Consider the following 25792-nt stretch of genomic DNA (forward strand, 5'->3'; position numbering starts at 1 on the left):
GTCTGAAACACTGCCATCTGTTTTCAGTGAGTGAAACTACATCTCTTTCTCACTCACACATGCACAAACACTGAGGCAACCACAAGGTAGCAGACCCATATCTCTCAACTGTCCTGCTTTTCGCGGGACTGTCCCGGTTTTTGGGACCTTCCCGCATCCTGCCCATGTCCGGCAGTGTCCCACGCATGGGGGGGACGGGGGGACGTTGGGGGGAGTTAGGAGTCCCCCTCTGTCACCAGTGATTTGTGGTGATTAGTCACTGTATATATAAAATACTGGGTATTACAGATGGGGCAGGTCCCATCTTGGCAGGGGATGGCGATGGTGACGCCAGCCGCCATCCCCCGCCAGCGCCATCTGCATAGCGAGAAGGGGACACGCGCACATTAGAGGCACGCGTGTCCCCTTCCGACGGCGCTTCCAGCCGCTCCCCCGGGTCACCGCCGGCTTGTCGGCGGTAGACTGGGGTCCCCGCCGCCTGCCCGCACCCCCCCCCCCTAACCCTGTCTGTTTCCCTGAGGTGGAGACGGACAGGGTTCCCGTCGCCCAGCCAACAGAGATTGAGACGCGCGTGCGGTGAGGCAGGCCGCTGGCGGATCGCCAGCGCTGACGTTCTGGCGATTCACCAGCAAGGAAGAGGCCTGCCCCATCTGTACTTCTGTGGAGTAATTAGATGCAATATCTATAGTATAATAAATAAAATATCTCTTATATATTTAGCCATCTGTCAATCATCCCCTGTGTGTATGACGCTGGGTGGAGTTGTGTATAACGATGGGTGGAGTTACAGCCCAGATCAGTGTGTATAACGCTGGGCGGAGTCATAGAGTGACAGATCACGGATAACAGCCTATCAAGCCCCGCTTGATATGGGCTATTAGCCTATGGGTACACACAGTGATTGACAGTTTACTCTGCCCCCCTCCCAGCATTATATATACACACACAGTCCCCTGACAGGCCAAGAGGCACCTCTCTGAACTAGCACCTGTTACTCGGCAGCAGCCTGCAAGCAGGGGCGTAGGAAGGCAGGGAAGGGTGGTTCCAGCAGAGCCCATGCTGCAGGCACTGCGCTGTGTCAGCTTCAAAGATCTGTCACTGTGGTCTGTGCACCCGGGCCGGGAGCTCCTCACAGCCAAGGGGTCCAGGAAGCTCCTGTCAGTGTCAGCCTCTGTGTATGACTTCCTGTTCCTTGCTGCACTCCTCCTCGGCAGGAGCTCAGCTTCAGTGCACACAGCTTCCAGTGACACCCATAATAGAGAGGTTAGTGTGTGCATGTTATCTGCTTTTTAGGAGAGTTTGTGGGGGTTGGTTCAGTCTAGGGATGGGACATCGAAAGAAAACATCGGTCAAATGATGTTTTGCAACATTGGTTGCAAAACATCATTTAGACCCAAACATTGGTACTGTGAACCCGATGTTAACCGATGTTAACCGATGTTTCGATGTTTTTTAAAATAAACTGGTTACCAAAGCATATAATACACTAATAAGCTTCTGAAATGATAAATAATCCCTCTATTAAGTTTATCTTGTTGGAGGCTTACAGTTTATACACACACAATGGATATATGATTCTTGTTTTGGGGTAAATCAAATTTGTTACGGAAGGAAAAAAAACATGAAGCATTAACTATCAAACCTTTATTGCAACAACTCACAATCTGCTATTTTTACCTAGATTTTTAACTGTAGCAACAGGCTAATAACTTATGTTGATCATAGAAAATAACAAAAAAACAGTACACACAGTGCAACATAGAACATACATAGAACAATCACATAGTACATTGAAAAAAACCCTTTAATTTAAATAAGTTTATCACGATTGTTTTAATATACAAAAACTTTGGGCCTAATTCAGAGGTCGATGCAGTTGCTCTCTCAAATCCACTACTTAAGTATAAAAGATGCAACATTGCCAACATCAAACATCTGAGCAACCCTATTGTTGCTTAGAATAACCATCAGAACAAAGATGCTGGAGCCAGCGCAACTGCAAATTAATGTTTGAAACACATCTGCATTTGAAAAACCAGCCCCCATCCCCTCCCTCAAATAGAAACTACTGTACCTGTCACTCAGTATCTGCGTCCGCTGTTACTAATAAATCACTGCACAGAAATAAACTGTGCAAATGTCTGCATCCTCAACTGAATCAGGCCCTTTGTAAGGTGCTGTGATATGCTTGCTGCATAATAATAAATCAATTGATAGATTGTAAGCTTGCGAGCAGGGCCCTCATACCTTTGACTGACTGTAAATACCCAGTTTGTTGTATCACTGTCTCTTATTGTAAAGCGCAAGTGAATATGCTGCGCTATATAAGAAACTATTAATAAATAAATAAATATGAAGGGAGTTCACCACAATGTCACTACTAGTGACTTTCATATTATACTGTTCATTCTAGCACCCACTATCTTTGAAAACCCTGCCTGGAGTGTCGCTGTCTGCTGTAGTGCTTCTAGCACAGTGTGGTCTGTATATCAGCACTGATATGCAAACCAGACCTGTGCTAGAAACAACACAGTAGACAGTGACAGTGACTCACTAACAGCACCAGTTGCAGTGAGGCAGGGGTGGGGCTGTCCTGTGTGCTGCTGCTGCTGAATGGCTGGCCAGACTGTCTTTCACTGTCAGCTACCACTCACAGCAGCAGCACACAGCCACACACACATATGAAAGCCCAACCAGCAGGGATACTGTCATGTTTGTTAATGTTTTTTTATCAGTCTCTTAAGATTTTAATGAATATAAATCAAGGAGAGAGTGAGCTGGCTGCAAAGCATTGAAAGCAGCACACATTGACACACAAAAGAAAAAACATTGGAAGATTGAGAAAAACATCGGGGGAGAAATCTAGCGATGTTGATGAAACATTGGATCCTCAACATAGCAGGGTTAAACATCGAACATTGGAACCATAAATCCGATGTTACCGATGAAACATCATATGATTACCCATCCCTAGTTCAGTCCAGTCTGCATGTATTGGGGGGGGGGGGGGGGGGGGGGGGGGGGGGAGGAGGAGGAGTGTGTATCAGCGGTCTGGGGGGGGGGGGGGCAGGCTCCAGTCCCAATGTGTGTGTGTGAATGGGGGAAGGGCAGGCTGCATGTATTGGGGGAGGGGGGGGGGTGTTCCTGTGTGTGTGTATGGCGGAAGGGCTGGCTGCAGTCTCAGTGTGTGTGTGTGTGTGTGTATATGGCTGGCTGCAGTCCCAGTGTGTGTGTGACCCCACCATACCCCACCCACGCCACTACAGACTATCCCCCACATACACAACCCACAGACCCCCTTCCTAACCCACGGCACCCCTTAATCCGCTCCCCCTACAGTAGTTGCCACCCCCCCAAACTCTTAAACCCAACACACCATGACCCTCACCCATACAAATGCACCCAATCGTTACCTCACATAACCCTCCTACTGTAGAACACTGATTAGCCCTTCCTCACACACGCCAACTGAAGCCGCTTGTGACACCGCCACCCGTCAGCAAGCGTTCCCGCTGATTGGGACACCACCAGCCACAAGTATCCCACTCCTGCTACCCCCACACCCCCATGTCCACCCCACACGCACCGCAGGCTGCTACTTCAGGATCAGTCAACCTTTTCCCACAACCCTGGGGCGCAGCCCCTTACGACGGTGTGAAGAGCGACCGTAGGGCGCGTTGAATCACCTAGTACATATATACAAAATACGATAAATATTTAAAATCTAAATCTATATAAATGTAAATATATCTAAAATACATAATAAATATATATATATATGTAAATATATACTGTATATACAGTATAAAATAAATATATATTTAAATATATAATATAATATTTATGTAATATATTATATAAAATAATATACAGTATATATGAGCTGCTGCAGCTCTTTTACACTGGAGTCCGTCCTATGCTCCAATAACTCTGACAAACGAAGCCAGCAAACAGTGGTGAGGACAGCAGAGAAGATTGGGACGGACCTCCCCCTGTAAGGGAACAATACTTAAACAGGGTCAAGAAGCGAGCTGGGAAGATCGTGGCGGACAAACTCCACCCTGGCCATAGCTTGTTTGATATTCTCCCATCAGGTAGAAGCTTCAGTTCCATCCCTAACAAGTCGTCAAGAACCGCAAAAAGCTTCTTCCCGATAGTGAATGAGCAATGTACTGTAAGATACTGCTATTCTAAACCCCTAACTGCTCTGTCTAACCTTGCAATCATAACATGTGAATTTGTATGCGCACCTGATGCAATGCTTGAAGCTGCACTGTATCCACAAAAAATTCCTAGTGTACGAAAGCAAAGGAGTAAATGTACTAAGCATCAGGTGATTCCAGCAAAACATTGCAGCAATGAAAGGAATACAGTATATCAGGGTAAGGGGGCTGATTCTATGCTTGCTGACTGCTACTGGACAGTGCTGGGGCGACCCAAAAAGGTCAACATGGGGGGGGGGGGTGGGGGGGGGGGGGAGACAGACAGACACAACCAAAATGTTCAATTTTTCAACTTTTTTGGTGTAAATTTGTAATAGTTTTGAGCACATGGCCACCCAATTAGGGTTCCCTTGCAGCTTCTGATGCTTTGCTGTTCCTAATTGGAGTCCATATAGGTGGTAAAGTATAAATACGTTTATTTTTAAAGTTGAAAAAAATCCTTATGTCATCATTTTAATGTGTCGATCATTGCCAAATGAACGTTTTTGCTTGTATCGACCTTTGTTGTTGACCTTGTCCATGTTGACCATATGGTGGCAATCTATTGGCTGTCGACACTGATATTGTTGACCTATCACCTCGTTGGTTGCTATATAATGTTACAATTTGTGTTCTTATTTGCGATTGATTGAATTGAAACAACTGTTGTCTATTTTGTACATGGGCCAGGGGTTAAAATGAGGGGGGACGGGGTGGAACTGAGTTCCACCACCTCTAATGGTGAGGTGGAACATTTTAACCTCCACATTGGCCCTGTGCAGTAATTCTAACAGAAAAGCATTCTAGTTTGCAGGGGGGATGCCAAAAACCCTACCACTGGCCTTGTCTCTGCCGAATGGGGGTAAGGGAGGGAGGTATAATTAGGTAGCACAGATAAATGAGTTCCACCACCTTTGCATGACCACTTTAAGCCCTGGGCCCAACACTCTGGGTCACCTGTGTGGTATAGATGTGCTCAGTACAGAAAAATCAGCTTATGGGCCCCTGATTCAGTAGAACAGTTGCAACAATCTATTCCAATTTATTACAGCATGTTATTCTAAATGTATTGACAGGTAGAATTAAGCGTATACTGGTCAATATATACACTCTGCCCTTATTGATATTTTAAGAGAGACATATGGGTCAATGACAGGCGCAGTAAAAGCTATGGATCAGTTATAGACGATACATAATGTAACACATTACATAAACCTATGAAAGGGTCGCTAAGCCCAAATGCTTATTGTTCCAATGCAAAAGTCATCTAGTCACACTAAAAAGTATAAAAGCCTCTCTCTGCAAAGTATAAATACTGTAAGAGAGTTAATCATATTTTAATTGTCTTCATTATCTCATCACACGCTATTTCCTTCTGTTATCAGATATATCAGCCCCAGGAAGGATTTCTGTAGTGTTTTTCATAATTAGATCACAATGTAGGCCTGCCACATGGGTTACCGTCCAGAGCAGATTGTTGAAAGAGATGGTCTGTGGTCCAAGGACTGGATTGCACAGGGGAACCCAATGTTTTGAGTGATGGCTTTCCACCACTGATCAGATGAGATTTAATTCTGTCTGGATAGAACTTGGTCGTTTTTGACACCATCTGAGTCCATGATGATCTCATTTATAATGATTATCGAAAGAATGTGCACCGTTGTGCACCGTAGTAAGGGTTCCGAAGTTGAATCCACCATTTTGTATGGATGTTAATTGATTTATTGTTCTTCTGTATTTGTTATCCTTTGCTGCCATCTACTGGCCACTGTTATATTAACCTCTGTAAGATATCTATGGATGTAATTACCATGCGTATGTGTCATGTTACGCCTCCTCTTCTGTGAGCTCACTTCCAGTTCCTGTGTATCTATGGGTGCAGACATGTTCTCCTGAGCTGCATCATCTCATCATCTCAAGGTACAGCAATAAACTACCTCAAGCATTACCATTGTATCTTCCTCACTGGATCTTTACATGCAACTGGTGTTGTTAAGGGAATGAGCATAGCGAGTTCACTATCTTCCATTGCTTGCATAAAGGTTGCCACTCACAACTATCAGAGACTTCCTTCACGTGCATCTGTGGCAGAATATCCTAAATTTCTTATTGGCAGCCCTCAATGTCCAGTATATATCACTATATCTACAGTCAGCAGGGCATATGGTGAGTTGGGTGCATTATTCGATCAATGCCAAGCTGAGTTTAAACATGTGTCCATTGGCAAAATGCTCAAACTTAGGGGGCATTCAAGTTTGGGCATTCATGGCGTGTTCGCACCGGGGATTGATGTTTGCGCTCTGTGCATGTGCATATTCGCGTGTGCTGTGCGGGCACTTCGGTGACTTACATAGGCACAAGGCATTTGCACAGGGGGGCCTCATTGAGGCGGGCAGGGGGCACTCACATTGGGATGCCAAGCATTTCCTGGGCATACACATGAAAATGAAGGGTGTGCCCAGGAAACCACTGGGCGTCCCCATGCAAACGCAGATGGGCAGACGCCTGCTGGGTGCCGGTGGCTGACGCCCTGTCCTCGGACTGGATGGCGCAAATATGCATCAGTCAAGATGGCGGCCATCGAATAATTTCACACCCATACACTACCCTGCAAATGGAGGTTTATGCAAAACTTTAATTCGGAAAGAGGCGGGGATGTGCGGGCCGCGGCAGGGATGTGCGGGCCGAGGTAGGGCAGAGTTAGATGGCTTGCTAAGCAGTGATTTTTCGCTGCTTAGCGAGTCAACCAAAATCACCCCTTTAATCCAGCATAAAACCAAGCAGGTGAAGCCAGATTACGGCAGGTGGTGCATTAATGTGCGTAGCAAAATAATATGCATCAATTAACATCCCACGCCGTTCTGATGCATCGATAGGAATTAAATAGCAAGGGGCATATATTTATTTTGTTCATAGTGCTGTTAGAATCGAGCATCTTGCATTTTATGCCTAACACTCACTTAACGATGACCCTTACTGTGCGCGACTCCAATGTCCTTTCCCATCAATACTCTGAAACCTGGCTGATCCCATTATCCTTAAATGCTTTAAAATTGGTAGTCTACAAATGAATGTGCGCCAACAACATGATTCACTAGAAAACACCTTTCAGCAAGTTCCCTGGAATAAATAATCAAGCAGTAAATTGACAAGATGCTGGTATTTCACTGCGCAGGCATTTCCAAGTCATACAAATCTCGTCAGCATTAAACGCTCCTGCAGCCCAAACTGGCGGGTCAGCTAATGACAGTTACATTATAGTAACAGCGGATTCTCCATCTGTTTCTTATCTGCTCTTAGTAGATGGACCAAATGATTCTGGCAGATGTCATAGTTTCTGCAATCAGCATGTGACAGCTGTGTAGGACGTGGTCTGCGCCAGGAATAAATGTATGGAAATATAACACACATGTTCTATTACCCTCCAGGATGAAAGGAATTCCATTAGGCAAAAGTGCTGTCGGTGGTACAACCTGTGAATGCTGATCCCTTGAATAAATATGTTTATGTGCCGTGTCTGCAAAGGTAAAAAAAGACCTTCAGGTGGATGGCTGTAACAGTTTGACAAGGAGGTTCCTTTGTAGGGTTTAATCACAAACTTGTGGCATAGCGGGAGGCGGAGAAACCATCGGACACAAATGGCTGATGGTTTGCCTCTATTCATGTACCCCAGTGGTTACTGCAATTTTGACAGTAGGTTGGTAACTGGGAGGGTGGCTAGCAGAAGTGGGTGTGTTGTAGGTGTGTCTTTGCAGTAGATTCTGGTTGGTAACTGGCTATCAGAAGTGGGCATGTCATGGGTGTGCCTTTGCAGTACTTTCCCAGTGATAACTGGGAAGGTGGTTACCAGAAGTGGGTGTGTCATGGGCGTGCACACAAGTAAGGGGAGAATAAACAAAGTCCACACAGATAAGCCTTAACCATTGATTGAACCCATGCTGCCATACCATATATTGGCAGTTATTAAAAGTCATCTAAATAAATACTTCTGCAAAACTCCAATTCGTGAACAAAATCTATCCGGTAATTGAAAACAGTGGGGCAATTGGGTAACCAGTTATAATGTCGACAGACTGCTGACATTATGACTGGATGCCTAGTGACGACTGTCATAAGGTCAAACAGTCAGACTGTCTACACCAGAATGTTGGCATGTTCTTAATGTCGACACTCAGATATGGATGTTATGCCAACAGTCACGATGCCGACAATATATTTTGGTGCTCGATCTGGGTTAAGGTTATTGAAGTATTAAGATTAGGGCTTAAATAGAGGGGGGGGGGGGGGGGAAGCTGTGTCAACATGGTGACTGTCGGCACTCACAATGTCAACCTGCCATGCCACACTCAGCGATAGGATTGGCCAACTTAGTTGCCACCAGCAACAGCCTGTAAATATGCAGGTAATAAAATGTCTGCTAATGACAAGGGGGTTATTCAGACCTGTTTGTCGGGCTGATAGTTTGCAGTGTGATTTCTTCAGTGAGTTCTGTCTCATACTGTACCTCCCAACTTCTTGGGGCGCCGGATGACTCAGGATCCCGACGCTCAGTATACCGACATTTGAATCCCAACTGTTCAACTGGCCGACAGTCAGAATCCCAACCAAAAGGGGTTATTCTCCCTTGTGGGGGTCCACAACCCCCACAGGGGGAGAATAGAACCTGTGACGAGCTATTCAAGCCAACGAGTCCGCAAGAGGCTTTTTTTACGCTCGACCTGTTGGAGTACCAGCGCCCGGGATCTTGATGTCAGTATACTGACCTGAGCGTCAGCCAGTTATACCACACCCACTTCTTGAACAGCCGAGTCGAGACCATCGCATGCGGACAAAATTTGTTTGCATTTTTCGCCGCTATGGGTCATGGCTAGCACGCTGTGGGTTGCTCGCCATATCCTTGGCCCCTCTCTCACCATAATTAATTGCGCATTAGATGTGAGCAGCAATGGGGGACTCCAAACTGCCCCCCCTACTGCGGGACGCTGACAGTCCTTGATGGGACGCGGGCCGTCAGTTGGGAGGTAAGCAGTCTATGCAGCGGCTGTGAAAGAAACAGGCTGATCGGGGCCGGAGCTGACATCACATGACTTCCCCTAAAATACCTGGGCACACCTGTGTTTTCCCTGACACTCCCAAAAAACATCCAATTGCCACCCCCAAATGCGGCTTTTTGTAAATCAACTTGCATACGGCCGGTGATAAAATAAGTAGCAGGATTTTATTGCAGGGTGGCCGAGCGCACGCATAGCCCGATCCGAAAGCATGCGCTGTCTATCGATTATCACAGGACCCCCGATTAGATATTAATAACTCCAGTGGTGTAACTGCAATCGGGGCGCCCCCCCCCCCCCCCCCGCCACTGAAATGTGTGAAACCTCCCCCCACTCACCTGCACTTACCCCCTCTTCTGCCACGACGATCCGTTGCAGTCACGGGCCGGCTTCCTGGACCTGCTGCTATCTTCTGCTCCTGCTCCTCTTTCTGAATATCACATCCAAAATGGCCGCCGCCTTACACCAGACAATTATTTAGGATGCAAGAGGAGGTCGCTGCCTCCTTTAGCATCCTTAATAACTGTCTGCTGTGAAGGGGGCAGCCATTTTACAGGAGGACAGGAGGAGCACCAGGATTAAGGCACTGCGGGCATCAGAGATTCGGCGGCGCCTCCAAGCGACTGCGGGGGCTGCGGAGCTATTGCTACGCCACTGAATAACTCCCCGTCAAGTATTTGGAAGTCATTATGAAACTGCTCCAAACTATGCTTAGAAACGTGTATAAAGAATGGTGAGGAGCGCAGCGTTGTGTCGGCAGTAATGAAAACGTTCTCATAACTAACGACGGTCATTACTGAGTGGCAGCATTAATCCTGCTGCATATAATAAGTCCCGGCTATGTCATTCCTTCCCCTGATATTCCAGTAGCCTCAGCTGTGTCACAGGGCCGGGCGACGATGAAATAAAAGCTGATGATTTACCCAATGACGGACGACAGTTCATTTACTTCCAGGCCTCCTGAATGCAGACAGTGAGGGTGTTAAATGAATCCATTAAAACTTATTAAACTCATCTATTACTACAGGGTGTACTTTCATGGGAACATTCGTTGTATCTTGTCACATCATCTCTCAATCTTCTACAGTTTAAATGTATTTAAGGCTTCCAATTGTCTTCGCCCGGAACTGGATTTTCTCATTTGGCTCTTAGGTGCAATCAATTACTGCAGCTTTCATTTCTGTAAAGTGCGGCTTTCGGCAATAAATTGGAAGACATCAGAATAATAGCCAATGAGAGGGCGGCGGATGCAAGTGGCCACTTACATCCTTGTCAGGCCTAATTTTACTAAAGTCACCTTGTTTTCCATTGCTGTACCCAAATCTGCAGCTCTACCCTGATACAGGAGAGGGCAGTCCAGAGGCAGGGGGCGGGGCTGCCGATGGGATGAGAAAGAGGTGGGGTGAGGGTGGAGCTAAGGAGAAACGTCCTGTTTGGGGGCATGGCCAGCAAAATTGCATCAATGTGGCCACGCCCCTGCAGTGCAATGCCGGTATTGCACATTGGTGGGCGGGGCTACAGTGACGCAATCCGTGTCATTTGGTCCCACGGACCCCCTGCCAAGGGAGTTTTTTTCAAGATGGGTTGTTGCTATGGGCAACCAATCAGAATCTACTTATTTATTTAGCACCTTCTAGAAGATAATAGATAAAATCTTACTCGTATCCCATAGCAACATCTCATCTTCAATAGAACTGCCATGTTAGTAAAGAAACCCGTTTGAATCATATACATTATGTCTCACTGACCGACAGACTAGATAGACAGTCAATAGGTCAACAACAACAAAAGGTTGACATGCAGTAGGTTGACTTGACAAAAAGGTTGACACAAAAAAATATCCTGAACCCATATATTCTATCACTTTATCATTGGTGACTGCATTCCGTATCGTTGTCTATGGTGACGACAGACCTTTTTCAGACATAATAGCACAAATGAATTGACCCCCTACCATGTCATACCAGCTGCCCCCCCCCCCCCCCCCAATACATGGTGTCCCCACAGCCTGGCAATACGATCAGCGAAGTGACAGCCTCAAATCTATCCCTGCTCTTTAGTAAACAAAATATATATTACTGACTACATTATTGAACTGCCACAGAGTTCTTGCACTTGCAGTCAGAACCCCATGTTAGCCAACTGTCCCTAGTTGTCATCAATGGTTTTTTATCATCCCAAGAATCTTTTTGTTTGTGCAGATGTCCTTGTTCATCAACTCTACTCAGCCATACTGTATCAGGGTATGGGTAAAAACTGGACCCGGACAAGTCCCCAGAACGCCGGACCAGACATTAAACTCTGCATTCTGGAGCTTGTAGTGTAGTGTCCGGTCCGGGGGGGGGGGGACAGCTGTCACCAGGGAGAGGAAGAGGGAGAGAATAAAGCCTCCCTGTATGGTCCGGGCATGTAGCAAATATTGGAACGGTCTAGACCAGGGTTGCCTACCCTCCCGGAATGGCCGGGAGTCTCCCGAAAATCCGGTCCCCCTCCCGCCCCCCCGGAAAGGTGGGCAACCCTCCCGGATTCAGCAAGACCCCCACTGCGCCCCCCCCCCCCCCCCCCCAATCGCGGCCACCTTATCCCTACCTTGGCATTTAAATGGCAAAATCTGCAGGGCTCAGAGGAGGGGGTGGAGCTAAAACGGCACAATCGTGTCATTTTAGCCCCTCCACGGGCTTAATGATGTCACGTCCAAGCCCCACCCCCGAGCTGCTGCTGAATGTCTCCTCTCCGGGCTTCTCCCGGAGAGGAGAATACAAAAGTCGGCAACCCTAGTCTAGACCACATGCAGAGCTGTAATCTCCCCTTCCCCATGTCCCTAGTTATAACTATCACAGACATCCCCTTGGACAAGACCCCCCTGGACAGGACACCCCTGAACCTGATACTACAAGCTTCAGAATGCAGAGTTTGATGTCCGGTCCGGAGTTCTGGGGTCTTGTCCTGGTCCGGTTTTTACTTAATCCCTACTGTATTATTTGTTCTTCTGTGCGTTTGGCGCAGTTCTTGCCATCTGCCCCACCCCCTGCACTTGTAATGGCGATACTTATGGAAGAAGAGCATTACCAATGTATAACGGGAATGAAATGTGAAATCACAGGTACGTATAAGTAAATACAGTAATCCTGACATGCTGAGATTACAGAGCTTCGGGGGGGCGCACGGAGACATTATCACGCGTGACGCACTCAGAGGCGCCGGCTCAGCAGTCGAATGTCCCAGGGAAATAAGAAATTAAAATGTTAGAAAATATGAAACTGCTGTGTATGAGGATTACAGGAGCCCCGTGCCGGGTCTGTGTGATAGAATTGCTTTTCACAAGAGCCTGCGGCAACAATAACACAAGCTTGAGAGGAGCAATTGTACGTACGCTGTATGGGAGGCATTTAAATATATATCTGCAAGGTTACACAATGCCTATTCATATTGGATCAGCTTATATTTAAGGCTTAATAGCCCTTTACTGTACGTGAGATGCAAACCAGTCCGGGCTCATTTGTAGCAGAGCTTATTCCTTCCTCCTTCTGTTCCTTTACTCATAGACTATTTAACTCGTGGCATTGTTTAATGCTACCCATGTAAATAGAATATATGTTTCCTTGTGGGGATCAATTGTCCCCACAGGGGCTGTTAAAAGCAGGAAGCTTGTGTGAATGAGCCCCACGGAGGCCCCTCCTCCTTCCCTCCCTCCTCTGTCTCCCCTCTTCCCTTTAGACTAAGCTCCTTGAGCAAGACCATCTTCCCTCTCTCCTGGTATTTACGCTCAACTGTGTAAATACCGGCATTGCATATATCTATGAATCAGGACCTGGGTGCGATGACCCTTATACTGTGTAATGCAGTGTGTTCCCCCACTGTGTATGGCGCTGTGATTCCCTGGTAGCGCCTTAGTAATAAAACTAAACAATAATAAGCATACATCCCAACCTCACTGACTTCACTGGGATAGTCCAATTGGAAAGGAGGCCTAACTCTTCACTGGGTAAGGATGGCCAGGTTAGCGATCATTGATGATCAACCGTTGTCAATCGATGTACAATGGCTTTCTATGGTTGATGGTGGGGAGCATGGGGATACTTTTGTTCCAGAGTGCACCCTACCTAATTCTTTACTTACAGTAGCTGCAGTCCCCTTCCATTATTGGTATATCAACCGCAATGCACAGATTAGCCTACTTTGATTGGTCCGCCACCCATCGGAATACAAGGCCATCATACTTGTAGCCAATCAATGGTTTCTGGTCATTCTAGTCTTGCCATCAATGTAAAGCACAGGTAGCAACACGGATGGATACCATCGATGGCGGATCGCTGCCACAACCCATCATACCATTCTATCCCTATTTATATTGTTCTAATATTTATAAAAAAAGAGAAATGCAGATGGGGGATCTCTGTTCTATGGCTAATTGGAAGGGTTGCTATATTAGTCCTCCACGGGGACTCATGTAAATTATGCCGGTTCTGTGACTGTTTAACTTCAAGGGATATTTACAAAAGGTCAAATTTGATCGCTGTTGGACACTTTTCAGTCGATGTTGATCGATTTTAGATCTACCTTAATCGATGTGGTACGTCCAGGAGTAGAACACACATTTAACCCTTTGAGCGCTAACAGCTCTGGGGGAGATGTTCATAATATCTTCTAAAAAGCCAGCGTCGCTCACATTTGTTATATAAATTTAAATAAAAAATGTTGTGTAAAAAAGATTAAATTTCCTATATAAGGCGACATTACAGGTCATTGTAATGAATAAAAAGGATTGGAGAATGATTTTGAGCATGCACACTGGCCGATATCATTCACGATATCAGTCAGTGACAACACCAACCGCCCAACCCCCCACACAACGGGGGGGGGGGGGGCTTGGTTTGATTGGTGTCGTTAATGGCCAACATAAAATTTTATTTTTCAGTTCACCAAATTCTAGAGAGACACTAAATAATGGGTCAAGTTTGTTCCATATTGGGAATGAAAAAACTTTTTGTGAATGTGATTTAAAGATAAACTGTGGCATTTGCTGTGTTTACTTTAACATAGTGAAATGCAGTACATAGTAGTCATGGGCAAGACTATTCATTGGAATGAGTTGAGCCGCACGGCTCAGCTCAGTGAAGTGTGTTGAGACAGTGACTCGGCTCTCGAGTCACTACTCATATGGAATTGCAGGCACAGGGAGACAGTGCACGGCTCACAGCACACTCAGGGACTTGCAGAGTCTCTGTCCCTCAGTGTGTGCTGTGTGCCGGCAGACAGGAAGTTAGCATACCTCCCAACAGTCCCGATTTTAGCGGGACAGTCCCGATTGTCAGGACCTGTCCCGCTGTCCCACCCGCGGGCGGCAGTGTCCCGCGGTGTGGGGGGGCTGTTGGGAGTCCCCCCCTGTCAGCTGCTAAGCAGCGGGGAATAAACGCTGTGCCTGACGATTCAGAGAGGAGGTGCTGCGCTTACTATGCTATAATGCTGCTGCTGCTGTCTCGGCTCTTGCCACAGTGACTTACTCGAATCATGTATTCAGCTTAATGGTTCGAGTCACTGAGTCGAGGCAGCGATTCACTAGCCATCTCTAGTACATAGTGCTATCAATAGTGTGGTGTCTGTTCATCCTTTTATAGTGTAACATAGAGATGGGTCGTTCGCGAACGAAGCAGGTCTTTTGGACAGATCCGGCGTCCCAAAAAGGTGAACCGTCGTTCTTTTACTTTCAGTTTCGTTTTTCATTACAATGCATTAGCCTGAGCTCAGCACTGCCACCTGTGGCAGCTGAGATGTACTAACTCTGGAGACTGAGTTCAGTGCTGCTGCTGCAAGTAAAAGAAAGAATAACAAGGCTGCTGCTGCTAGGGATGGCCATCGACGCAGACGCCATCGATGGTTACCATCGATGGCGATTCTGTACCCAGCCATCGATCAGTGTTTTACTCGGTCATGTATGTACTTATTTGTTCAGCTCACTGTTTAAAAAAAAAAAAAAAGTAAAAAAAAAAGTTGGCAATAAATGACCGTAAAACAAATTATGCTTCGTTATTATCAAATCACCCCTTCTTTCAAAGTGAACCGTTGTCCCGTGCAAAAGATACGGATCTTTTAACTGACTGATCTGCTGGATCCCAGCTCTCGTTGGTGACCCTTTTTTTCCCCACCTCTCCCATAATAATACAGATGCTTTCAATGATTGAACAATGCAATATGTCATTAGAAACACAGTAGGTACTTTATACTTACAGTTATCACTGAAGTCATCCACTAAGATGATCTCATGTATAAGGTGCATAGGTGTTCGGTTTAACACACTGCAGAAACAAATATAGATGTCGTATTATTCAAAAATGTTTTGATAACATGAAATATATTTATAGGAACTAACATAGAGGAAACACAGCCTGGCACTCACTACATAGAGTGTGGGGTAAGTTTACTAAGACGGGAGTTCTATTGAAGGTTAGATGTTGCCCGTAGCAACCAATGAGATTCCACTTCTTATTTATTTAACACCTTCTGGTGCTTTGAGCAACACCCCATCTTCAATAGAACTCCCATCTAGTATATTGACCCCTATGTGAAGAAACGTATACACAGCTACAATGAAAGCAGTTGAAAGAAAAATTGTAATTCATAATTGTGTTGAGTCCAATTAGTTATACATCAAACAGAGATAGAGTGCGGTGTAACGTCAACATGGAGCGGTACAGTCTGTCGTAACATCAACAAGGAGCAATACAGTATGTTATAAGGTTAACCAGAGGGATACACTGTGGTGTAATGTTAACAAGGAGTTAAAAGTGTGGCGTAATGTCAACTAGGAGCCATATAGTGTGGTGTAAGGTCAACAAGGAGAGATAAGGTGTGGTGTAAGGTCAACAAGGAGCATTATGGTGTGGTGTAAGGTCAACAAGGAGCGATGAGGTGTGGTGTAAGGTCCACAAGGAGCATTATGGTGTGGTGTAAGGTCAATAAGGAGCGATAAAGTGTGGTGAAAGGTCAACAAGGAGCAATAAGGTGTGATGTAAGGTCACTTAGGTTAACCAGAGGGATACACTGTGGTGTAATGTTAACAAGGAGTTAAAAGTGTGGCGTAATGTCAACTAGGAGCCATATGGTGTGGTGTAAGGTCAACAAGGAGAGATAAGGTGTGGTGTAAGGTCAACAAGGAGCATTATGGTGTGGTGTAAGGTCAACAATGAGCGTTATGGTGTGGTGTAAGGTCAACAAGGAGGGATGTGCACGTGCCCCATTCAGCGGCATTCGGCAGAAGCCGGTCGGTGTACTAAGAGCCGCTCAGATGAGAGCGGCTCCATCTGTACGTGTGGCATATATTTATGTCAACAAGGCATGATACGGTGTGATGTAATGTCAACAACGAGCGATACGGTGTGGTGTAACACCAGCAAGGAGTCATAGGGTGTGGTGTAACGTCAACAAGGAGCAATATGGTGCAGCTTAACATCAACTAGGAGTGACATGATGTGGTTTAACATCAACAAGGAGTGGTACGGTGTGGCATAAAGTCAACAAGGAATGATAGGGTGTGGCGTAACGTCACCAAGGAGTGATATGGTGTGGTGTAATGTCAGCAAAGAATGATACGGCCTTTGAGTAACGTCACCAAGGAGCGATATGGTGTGGTGTAGAGTCAATGAGGAGCGATATGGTGTGGTTAAACGTCAACAAGGAGTGAAACATTATAAGTAAAATTATTTTAGCACACTAGTTAACGTTTTACATATGCACAGTATTTTTGAATGCTTTGGGAATCCTCCTCTCATTGATTCGCTTGTAGGTTTCCTGCGCCCACCAGTATTTCAGCAGCGCCTTGGCTATGTGTAATACTAATTGCAGAGAATAACAAAGCCTAGTAGCACAGTAACACAGGCCATTTCCCTTATCCGCTGTTTCTGGAGCGGTGTAGCGATAAGAAAAATACCAAGTTGTCTTTAATTTAAGTGTATGAAAATAATAATGCACAATTACTGGAGATAAGCAAACCTTTTGTGCTGCAGGATTTGAATACTTGTTCTTCCACGGAAATTGTATTATTGGGTCTCGCAAAGATAAATGTGAATTGTGAGCACGGCCCAATAGGAAAAGACATTTAAATGATGGAAGAAAAATTATTTGATCGCAGAAAGTATGACATTAACTCGAATAAAACCTTGCAAACAAAAGAGAACCTGTACGGATGTATCACGCCACAATGCAAACTTTATTTTATTGGGAAGAGAAAAAGTAGAGTTTGAGATTATTTTTACAGGTTTTTCCTTCTTTTCAGCGATATTCAGAGAGTGCCAGACTCATTGTTGTATTGTCATCATAGCTGTATGGCACCACCATCTTTCTCATATACGGTCTACGGATCAACAATGTCAAGATGGACAATCACGTGGTTGATCAAATGGTCGGAAGCGTTGATGAACTACACATCCCAGCATGCCTTGCATCAGTTTCAGCATGGCAAAATAGAAAAAACAAAGGCAAGGGATGCTGGGATGTGTAGTTCATCAACAGCTGGAGGGCCGCTTATTGCCCACCCCTGGTCTAGATTGACAAACAGAAGATCAACATTACAGAAGATCGACGCAAGCAAAAGGTCGACAAGAAAGTGGTCCACACTGTTTTTCATGATTTTTTTTGTTTTAACTGACGTGTTCATACTTTGCCATCCCAGTGGGCATAGAGCAAGAAACAATGAGCATGTAACCACTGGCAACAAGCATGAAATCCCTGACTGCAGATAAACAGCATACCAGGTAAACCGCATTGGCAAGGATGGTTACAGCATTGTAGCATACAGATGTTACATAGTACAAACTCCTCACAATGTTCCAGTGGTCCCTGCCTTAGCCCACACCCCCAGCCTATCACTTGGATAGCTGCGCCACCATCAGGAGCAATGACTGTCTGCCCTGGAACCACTTATATCAGAAAGCCACAGGTGCTGCTAATCAGTCCAACCATGATCACATCAACCTGGACTGGATTGAATTTTCCTTCTGCTGCTGCTCTAAAACCTGGTCTGGAAAGTCGTTTCCTATTCTGTCAGCTCTTAATAAAATAATAAATTGATTGAGATGAAACAAATACTGTAATGTTCATACTCACAGCCTCGTCTCCTGGTGTATATCTTATATACCGTGTCAGATGGCCGTGCGTACATCCCAGCCCGGCAGGACCCAGCAGCGTGAGACCAACCATCTGTTTAAGTATAGGTATGGCGTCACTGGTGTGTGCAGAACAATATGGGAAGGATGCGGGTTACTGAATAGCCACGCTGTACATTATTCTATTTTGGTTAATGGAAGATTCCCGAGCCCCAGGGGGATATATTTGTACATGCTTTAATAGAAACATATGGCTAAGATTATTGTTGTCCTGTTATATTTTCATTCTCAGGAAACACAGGATAGAACTATTAAATAATGCTAGGGTTGTGTAACCCAGTTGCGGATGCCCAGCAGACCCTCTTCCGTCGTGGAAGACGTCAGCCGCAGCCCCTGTCTGTGTCCCCTACTGCTGAACAGAAGGCGCAAGTTCGGGGTGTTGCCAAGCATCGTCGCCAATGCTTCCGCCCTGCTTGCCCGGCAGAGGCCAGGAGAAGTTGGCTGCCGCTGGACCCTGTCCCTGAGACTACTGATCATCAACACTGGAGCCCAGGGACATGGCTGGAACCCCCCTCCCAAAAAAAAAAAAAAATACTGCAAGTCCAGTGACCCGGGAATGCATCCTGGGATTTGGGCAGTGTTGTACATTGGTAGGACCTGTGTTGTGGAGCAGTGTAAACCGGGACCCATTTACAGCAGTGGGAGAGACCAGAACTCCAAAATGTTACGAATTAGGGGACAGGGCACACGTAGTCTTCTTTGTTGTCTGCCCTGCTATGCAGAGAGCAGCAGTGCCCCATGGGATGCCCCAGGGATCCCGATCGGTGGATTTCCCAGAGCTTGGAGATGATGTCATCTCCAAGTGCCAGGCCTTAAAGACAATGCATCCGAGTCAAGCGCAGTGAGAATGTAGGAAATCCCAAGAAAAAAATCCACTGAAGGTTGGATGGGCAACAGATTCCAATATTCAATCCCACTCTGCAGCTGTTGTAAGGGGATACTCTACACCAGGCTTGTCCAACCTGCGGCCCTCCAGATGTGCTAAAACTACACATCCCAGCATGCCTTGCCACAATTTGGCTATTAGGGAATGCTAGAATGATGGCAATGCATGCTGGGATGTGTAGTTTTAGCACATCTGGAGGGCCGCAGGTTGGACATGCCTGCTCTACACGTTTAAAAGATAATCCAAAACGAAGGAAATAAAAACAGCGCTTGTGGAATTAAATTGTTCCATTCCACAAGAGCTGTTTTTATTTCTCTAGCTTTAGTAAATCCCGAGACCGACCCAGATTACCCATACGGAAAAGGTTGACACACGTGAAATGGTCAACATGTTGGTTTTTTTTGGTGTCAATGTTGACACCCGACTAATGGGAACCTCAATTGGTGAACATCTGCTGCGCTCGATACATTTTACCATTTATTTTTTATTTATTAAGTTTCTAAAAAGGCGCACACATATTCCGCGGCGCTGTACAGAGAATGGTTGAACACTTACATCAGTCCCTGCCCCAGTGGAGCTTACAGTCTATATTCCCTACCACATGTACACGCACACACAGACATTCTAGGGTTAATTTTGTTAGGCCAATTAGGTTACTGGTATATTTTTGGATTGTGGGAGGAAACCGGAGTACCCGGAGGAAACCACGCAAGCGCGGGGAGAATGTACAAACTCCACACATTTAGGACCATGGTGGGAATTGAAGCCCTTTGCGGGCCAGCAGACTCCCAAGAGGATGAATAACCCCTGTAAATCGGGATCCCGACTGTCGGGCATTTAACAGTTGGGATTCCGATGTCAGTATACTGACCGTCAGAATCCAGACACCCGTCTAGATCTCCCATACATACTGGACCTTATTCTGGTCCATGCGCTCCCATGCGAATTCGCAGGGGAGTGCAATGCTTCCTAACTGCCCATGTGCATTTCAGAGTGTTCGCCGGGCACTCATACACAACAGTGCGGGCGTGGGGCAGCAGGCCGGGGGATGCGCCCTTGGGAACACTCAGTGTTTCATGGGCATTCCCATGAAACCACTGGGCATTCTCACGCTAATGCCCTAGTGACGCGGGTGCTGGGGCGGGCAGCTGACATCTGCCCACCATGTTCCCCTCCAGGACACATGCATAGCTAAGACACCTGAGAGTGTCTTAGTTTTATGTGTACCTTCCACATCATTTGATGGTCGGCGGCCATCGAATGATTTTGGTTTGGTCCCGTAGGCTGCGAACGGATGTATATGCGAAACATCGATTTGCAGCCGTGCGGGTGACTTCGTCCTGCGAAGGGGGTTCAGCAGCAAGCGTAGCGTGCCCCGCGAGGGGACGTGGTACGCGTCCACCCGACTTGTTCATACCCCCACTATCCACGTCGGCGTGGAGTTGACTTTAAGTGTGGCGAGCGCAGTGAGCCACCGAACCCGAAGCGTGGTGAGCGCAGCAAGCCCCGCGAGTGAACACGGAATACACGTCAAGTAATCTGCGTCCGCTCGCCATGCTCTGGGCTCGTTTTCATTGTCTGCTCACCCCACTTCGGGCTCGGTGTCTCGCTGCGCTCGCTACGCTTTATAGAATCAACTCCTCACCGGCGTGGATAGTGGCGGTATGAACAAGTCGGGAGGGCCCGAAGCCTGGCGAGCGTCCTTCCGACTTGTTGACGCGGTACGCAACCTCCCGATCCGATCGCATGCAATGCGATCCGCGGGCAGGGGAAACTGAAAACGACAAAAGTACCATCACATGTGATCAGATCGCATGCGATGGGATGCGATTTCCCTGCCGCTGTGAAACTACACAAGTACCGCTGGTAATACCAGCAGATGAGCGGCTTTGAGGACGGCTTTGCATAGATCTGCGCTATGTAAAGCTGCCCCCCCCCCCCCCCCCCCGTCATCGGCGCAGGGCAGGGGAAAGCCGCTCAGTGTGTATGCACCGAGCAGCTTTCCCCCCGAGCAATGAACGCCATCATCGCTGTCCATACATGCTGGGCATAGTCGCCCAGTGTGTATGGTCCTTAAGATATGAAGCATAAATCTCCCCGTGTGTATGCCCCATAATACACTGCAGTTTAGATTTCAGTTTGAACACACCTCGACCAATCTAACTCTCTCTCTCTGCGCATGTTACATCTGCCCCACCTGCAGTGCACATTCATTTTTCCATTTGAGTAAAAATGTGCTTTGCGATCCAGTCTGAATTAGACCCTTTATACTGAACATAACAGCAAAATAGCGTTTCCTCTTCCACCAGTATCCGCGCGCTGGGAATTTATATGTCTGAGTCCGTAATCTCACACCGTACAGTATATAATTACTCTGATTACTGACTGACGAATGTACCACACAGTAATAACACAAACACCGTTACATTACTTTAACAGAGGAGGAGACTGTTTATGGGACATGAGGGACGGATAAAATTGACTCGGAATTTATCATATTTCAGGCAGCCTGGATGCAAATAATATAATTTCCCAAGCAGAACTCCTTGTATTGTTCCCGGTACAGAAGCCCAGCAGGGGTGATGGGGCATCAAGTCATAATTCAATCCTAAAATACATAAATTTTTCATAAATTGGTTATTTAATTTTAGAATGTGTCTTTTAGTTTAGAATCCGAAGCATTAAAACGTCTCACTCTTATCCATAACTCAATTGCATTAGGCTTCATCTAGCTATTAACGTTAAGCAAGACGTTCCCCAGGGGCACACACAATACATCACTCAACACTTAAGTTGCAGTTTTGAATAATTGGATTGATTGAAGTTGAAAGCAAGAGGGCAAAATGCTGACCAGGAATATAATGCGGAATAGAACGGATCCCTAGCAGCAAGTGGGCTAGTCAGATCTGTTTATGACTCTAAACTTAGATTTATAGAATTCAAAAACTGATGTGCTGATGGTGTTCATTACTATACCCATTAAAACCACACTTGCCTACTTTTGGAAACTAAAATCAGGGAGACTACAGTAGGATGCCTCACGGGACACCAGATATTCAAATTAAATAAATGTGTTTAACTAAAGAAAGATTCCAGTTCTCACTAACAGCAGCAGCATGCTATGGATGAATGCACACCAGCACAGATAAGACCCTGTGTGATCATGTGCTGCTGTGCCTTTCAACTGTCAGGGTTTCTTACAAGAGGGGATAAGGAGTCACTAGCTCCATTGTATTCTCATCAATGTTCAATTCATGATTTCTTAAAGTATTCCCATCCCCTTAATTCAATGCAGGGAACCATATTGTGAATTTAACCAGTAGTTATGAGGATGTAAATTCACTAGGAACTGTCACTTGTGGATGAGGCACAAAATCTAAATATGGTTTTAGAGATAACCTCACAGTGTGGGAGAAAAAAGCCCTTGTCGGTCTCACTGGAGACACCTCCATTGTCTTCACGAAGGCCGACAAGGGTGGAGGGATTGTCATCCAGGATAGAAGTTGCTATGTGGATGAGGCCCTTCGCCAGCTGTTGAATCTTTCCTTTTATTCTAAATTATCTGATAATCCCACACAAAAATATATTTTGGAGCTAAAAACACTCCTGGATCAAGCACTTACTAATTCTATTATCACAAAAGATGAATACCTATTTTTGTTTAATCCTCACCCTTTGGTTCCTATTTTTTATCACCTCCCCAAAATTCATAAAAACCTCACCTCCCCCCCGGTCGCCCTATTATTTCTGGTGTCCAATCACTCACTTCCAACCTCTCACAATTCGTTGATTCCCATTTACAATCACGGGTGACCACCCTCAGATCACACATCCGTGACTCTACCCATTTTCTAAATTTGATAAAGGATATTGTTTGGAAAGAGACCTATCATTTCTTAACCTTGGATGTGGAGAGCCTTTACTCTAATATTCCACATGAATTGGGAATTAACACCATCTCTAAAAAATGAAGAGAGGATGGTGATCTGACGGCGGAACTCCAACACTTTCTCACTAATTCCATATCATTTATCCTTAAACACAATTATTTCCTTTTTCAAGACACTTTTTACTTACAGGTGATGGGCACGGCCATGGGGACCAGGTTCGCGCCAAGCTATGCCAACCTCTATATGGGGGAGGTTGAGGACCAACTTATTTGGGGGTCCTCGTTTGGCGCGAACCTGGTCCTCTATGGCCGTTATATAGATGATTTATTTTTCATTTGGGATGGGGATCACAAATCTATCACTTCTTTTGTTTCACATTTAAATTCAAACTCTTTTAATTTAAGGTTCACTCACGAATACCACCCCAATTCTATTAATTTTCTTGATCTTACTTTAAGGAGTGCTGATAACTCAATTCATACTAGTAATTATCAAAAATCTGTAAATACCAACTCTTATTTGCATTTTAAGAGTGGTCATTATCCTCCTTGGGTGAAGAACATACCCAAGGGACAGATGTTGCGACTCAGACGCAACTGTTCACAATTGGATTCTATTGACAGCCAGGCGAAGGACCTCATCTCTGCATTTCAAAACTGTGGATATCCTTCCCAACTCGTACAAGACGCCTATATGACCAGCAGAGAGAGAGATAGGGATGCCCTCCTGACGGACAGATGTCCGAAGGACAAATGCCATCCTGACCCCCTCTCTAATGGAGAGAATCGTATCTCCTTTATCTCTACATTTAATAGGGACTATAAAGAAATCAAAAAAATCATAGACAAAAACCACTCAATATTAAAACAAGACTCCATATTGAGGGAGATACTTCCTCCCCAACCGTCTTTCATATTTAAGAAAAATAAGTAATTATAAAACCTGCTAGCCCCAAGTAGCCTAAAATGCCCCAAAATTTCTGCCCCAACCCCCTCACTCGACTGGCTCCCAACAAAACCTTCAGGATGCTATAAGTGTGGTGGTAACCATTGCATTACATGCAATTTTATCACTAATAAATCGACCGAAGTTATTACAACCACTGACAAAATGAAGATAAAGGGATTTATTAATTGTAATACTTCCTTTGTCATTTATTTGCTCACTTGTACGTGCAATTTGAAATACGTGGGGAGAACCACACGATGTTTGAGGTCCAGATTCCTTGAACATCGTCGGAACATCATAAAAGGATCTCTCCTCCACAGTGTCTCTAGACATTTTTCTGAATGCCATAAGAATGATCCCAAGGATTTGAGACTAACGGGATTGGAACATGTACCGCCCACTAAGAGGGGCGGGGACAGGTTCCGCATCCTGTGCAAACAGGAGATTTTTTGGACATTCAAAATGGATTCACTTTTTCCCAGAGGATTAAATGAGGCAATGGAGCTGAATATAGTTCTGTAAATTTATCCATTGGCCTCATAATATATATATATACAAAAAAATTCTCATGTCCCCACTTTTTCATACCCTCCCCCTCCCCCCCCCTCCCTTTTTTCCTCCCCTCCCTGATACTCTCTCTGGTCAAGCACTAATTTAGTAATATAAATTTGTTTAGCTGTTTCTGAATAGATCCCATATATACAAAAACAGAGGTCTCATTATAATGTAGTATTCCAAACATATATATAAAAAATTTAATAATGACACAGTATACCTGAACGGATGCATTCTCTTCCTTTATTGGATATGAACAGGGATAATAATAATCATTGTACTCTGAGGGACTTTATTTATTAATTATATTAATTGTGCCCGTAAAAAGATGCCTAGTATATATGAAATCCCATGGTTGATACCTACTGTGATTATTATGAATATATTTCATCATGATTAGTCCTCTCCATTTACGTTTTTTAACACTGAAAATTTATCTTATTATCTAATATAAGTTATTTATTATTTTTTTCACCTCGTTCCTCCAAGGGCTCTCTTGTTAGTTTTTGGATGTCTAATATAGTCTATATATACATCTCTAAGGCAAATTATGTAATATGTTTTCAATCCAGTTATTGCATATCTATGCTCAATGCTGATTTGTCAATCCGGTCACGTGTCCTCCATTTGGAACGCATGTGCGCGGAGAAATCTTCGAGTGAATAGACGCCCCCTCTCACGTGATCACTTGCGTCATATAATGACGCTGAAGTGACAAATACACATGGGGGTTAACGCTGCTGTATGCCGCGCCCCTCTATGCTCCCTAAACAATCACTCATTCCTCAGAGCAACTTTTTCACTTCCGGGGTAGAGGCGGAAGTGATTGAACTCCATTGGATTTGGAACGCAATTTGCGTTCCACAAGCAAACTGACTATACAATGCGTGATCCCTATATACACCTCAAATGCTTTATGAATGACCTTTACAATGTTTAAGTTGCTGAATAAGTTATGTATTTGTTTAACGATCTCTCTGTTTGTGGTCTTATGGGATATATATTCCCTTTTTAAGTGTGACAGTATCCCGATCACGTGATCTCCGCAAATCACGTGATCGGAGCTAAATACAATAAAAGAATTTTGTGCACATAATTT

General features: G+C 45.3%; 1 protein-coding gene across 4 annotated transcripts in view; it reads right to left on the reverse strand.

Annotated features, from left to right (window-relative positions):
- The window catches only part of GALNT14 (polypeptide N-acetylgalactosaminyltransferase 14), a 366725-nt gene that overhangs the window by 74412 nt on the left and 266521 nt on the right, over positions 1 to 25792 (reverse strand). For all 4 annotated transcript variants that reach the window (XM_083175507.1, XM_083175508.1, XM_083175509.1 and 1 more), the window contains exon 4: positions 15482 to 15549. In XM_083175507.1, coding sequence (XP_083031633.1) covers positions 15482 to 15549 — 68 coding nt within the window. The remainder of the gene's footprint in view (positions 1 to 15481; positions 15550 to 25792) is intronic.

The sequence above is a fragment of the Crinia signifera genome, chromosome 3, assembly GCF_055691185.1.
Source record: "Crinia signifera chromosome 3, ASM5569118v1, whole genome shotgun sequence".
Classification (NCBI taxonomy): domain Eukaryota; kingdom Metazoa; phylum Chordata; class Amphibia; order Anura; family Myobatrachidae; genus Crinia; species Crinia signifera.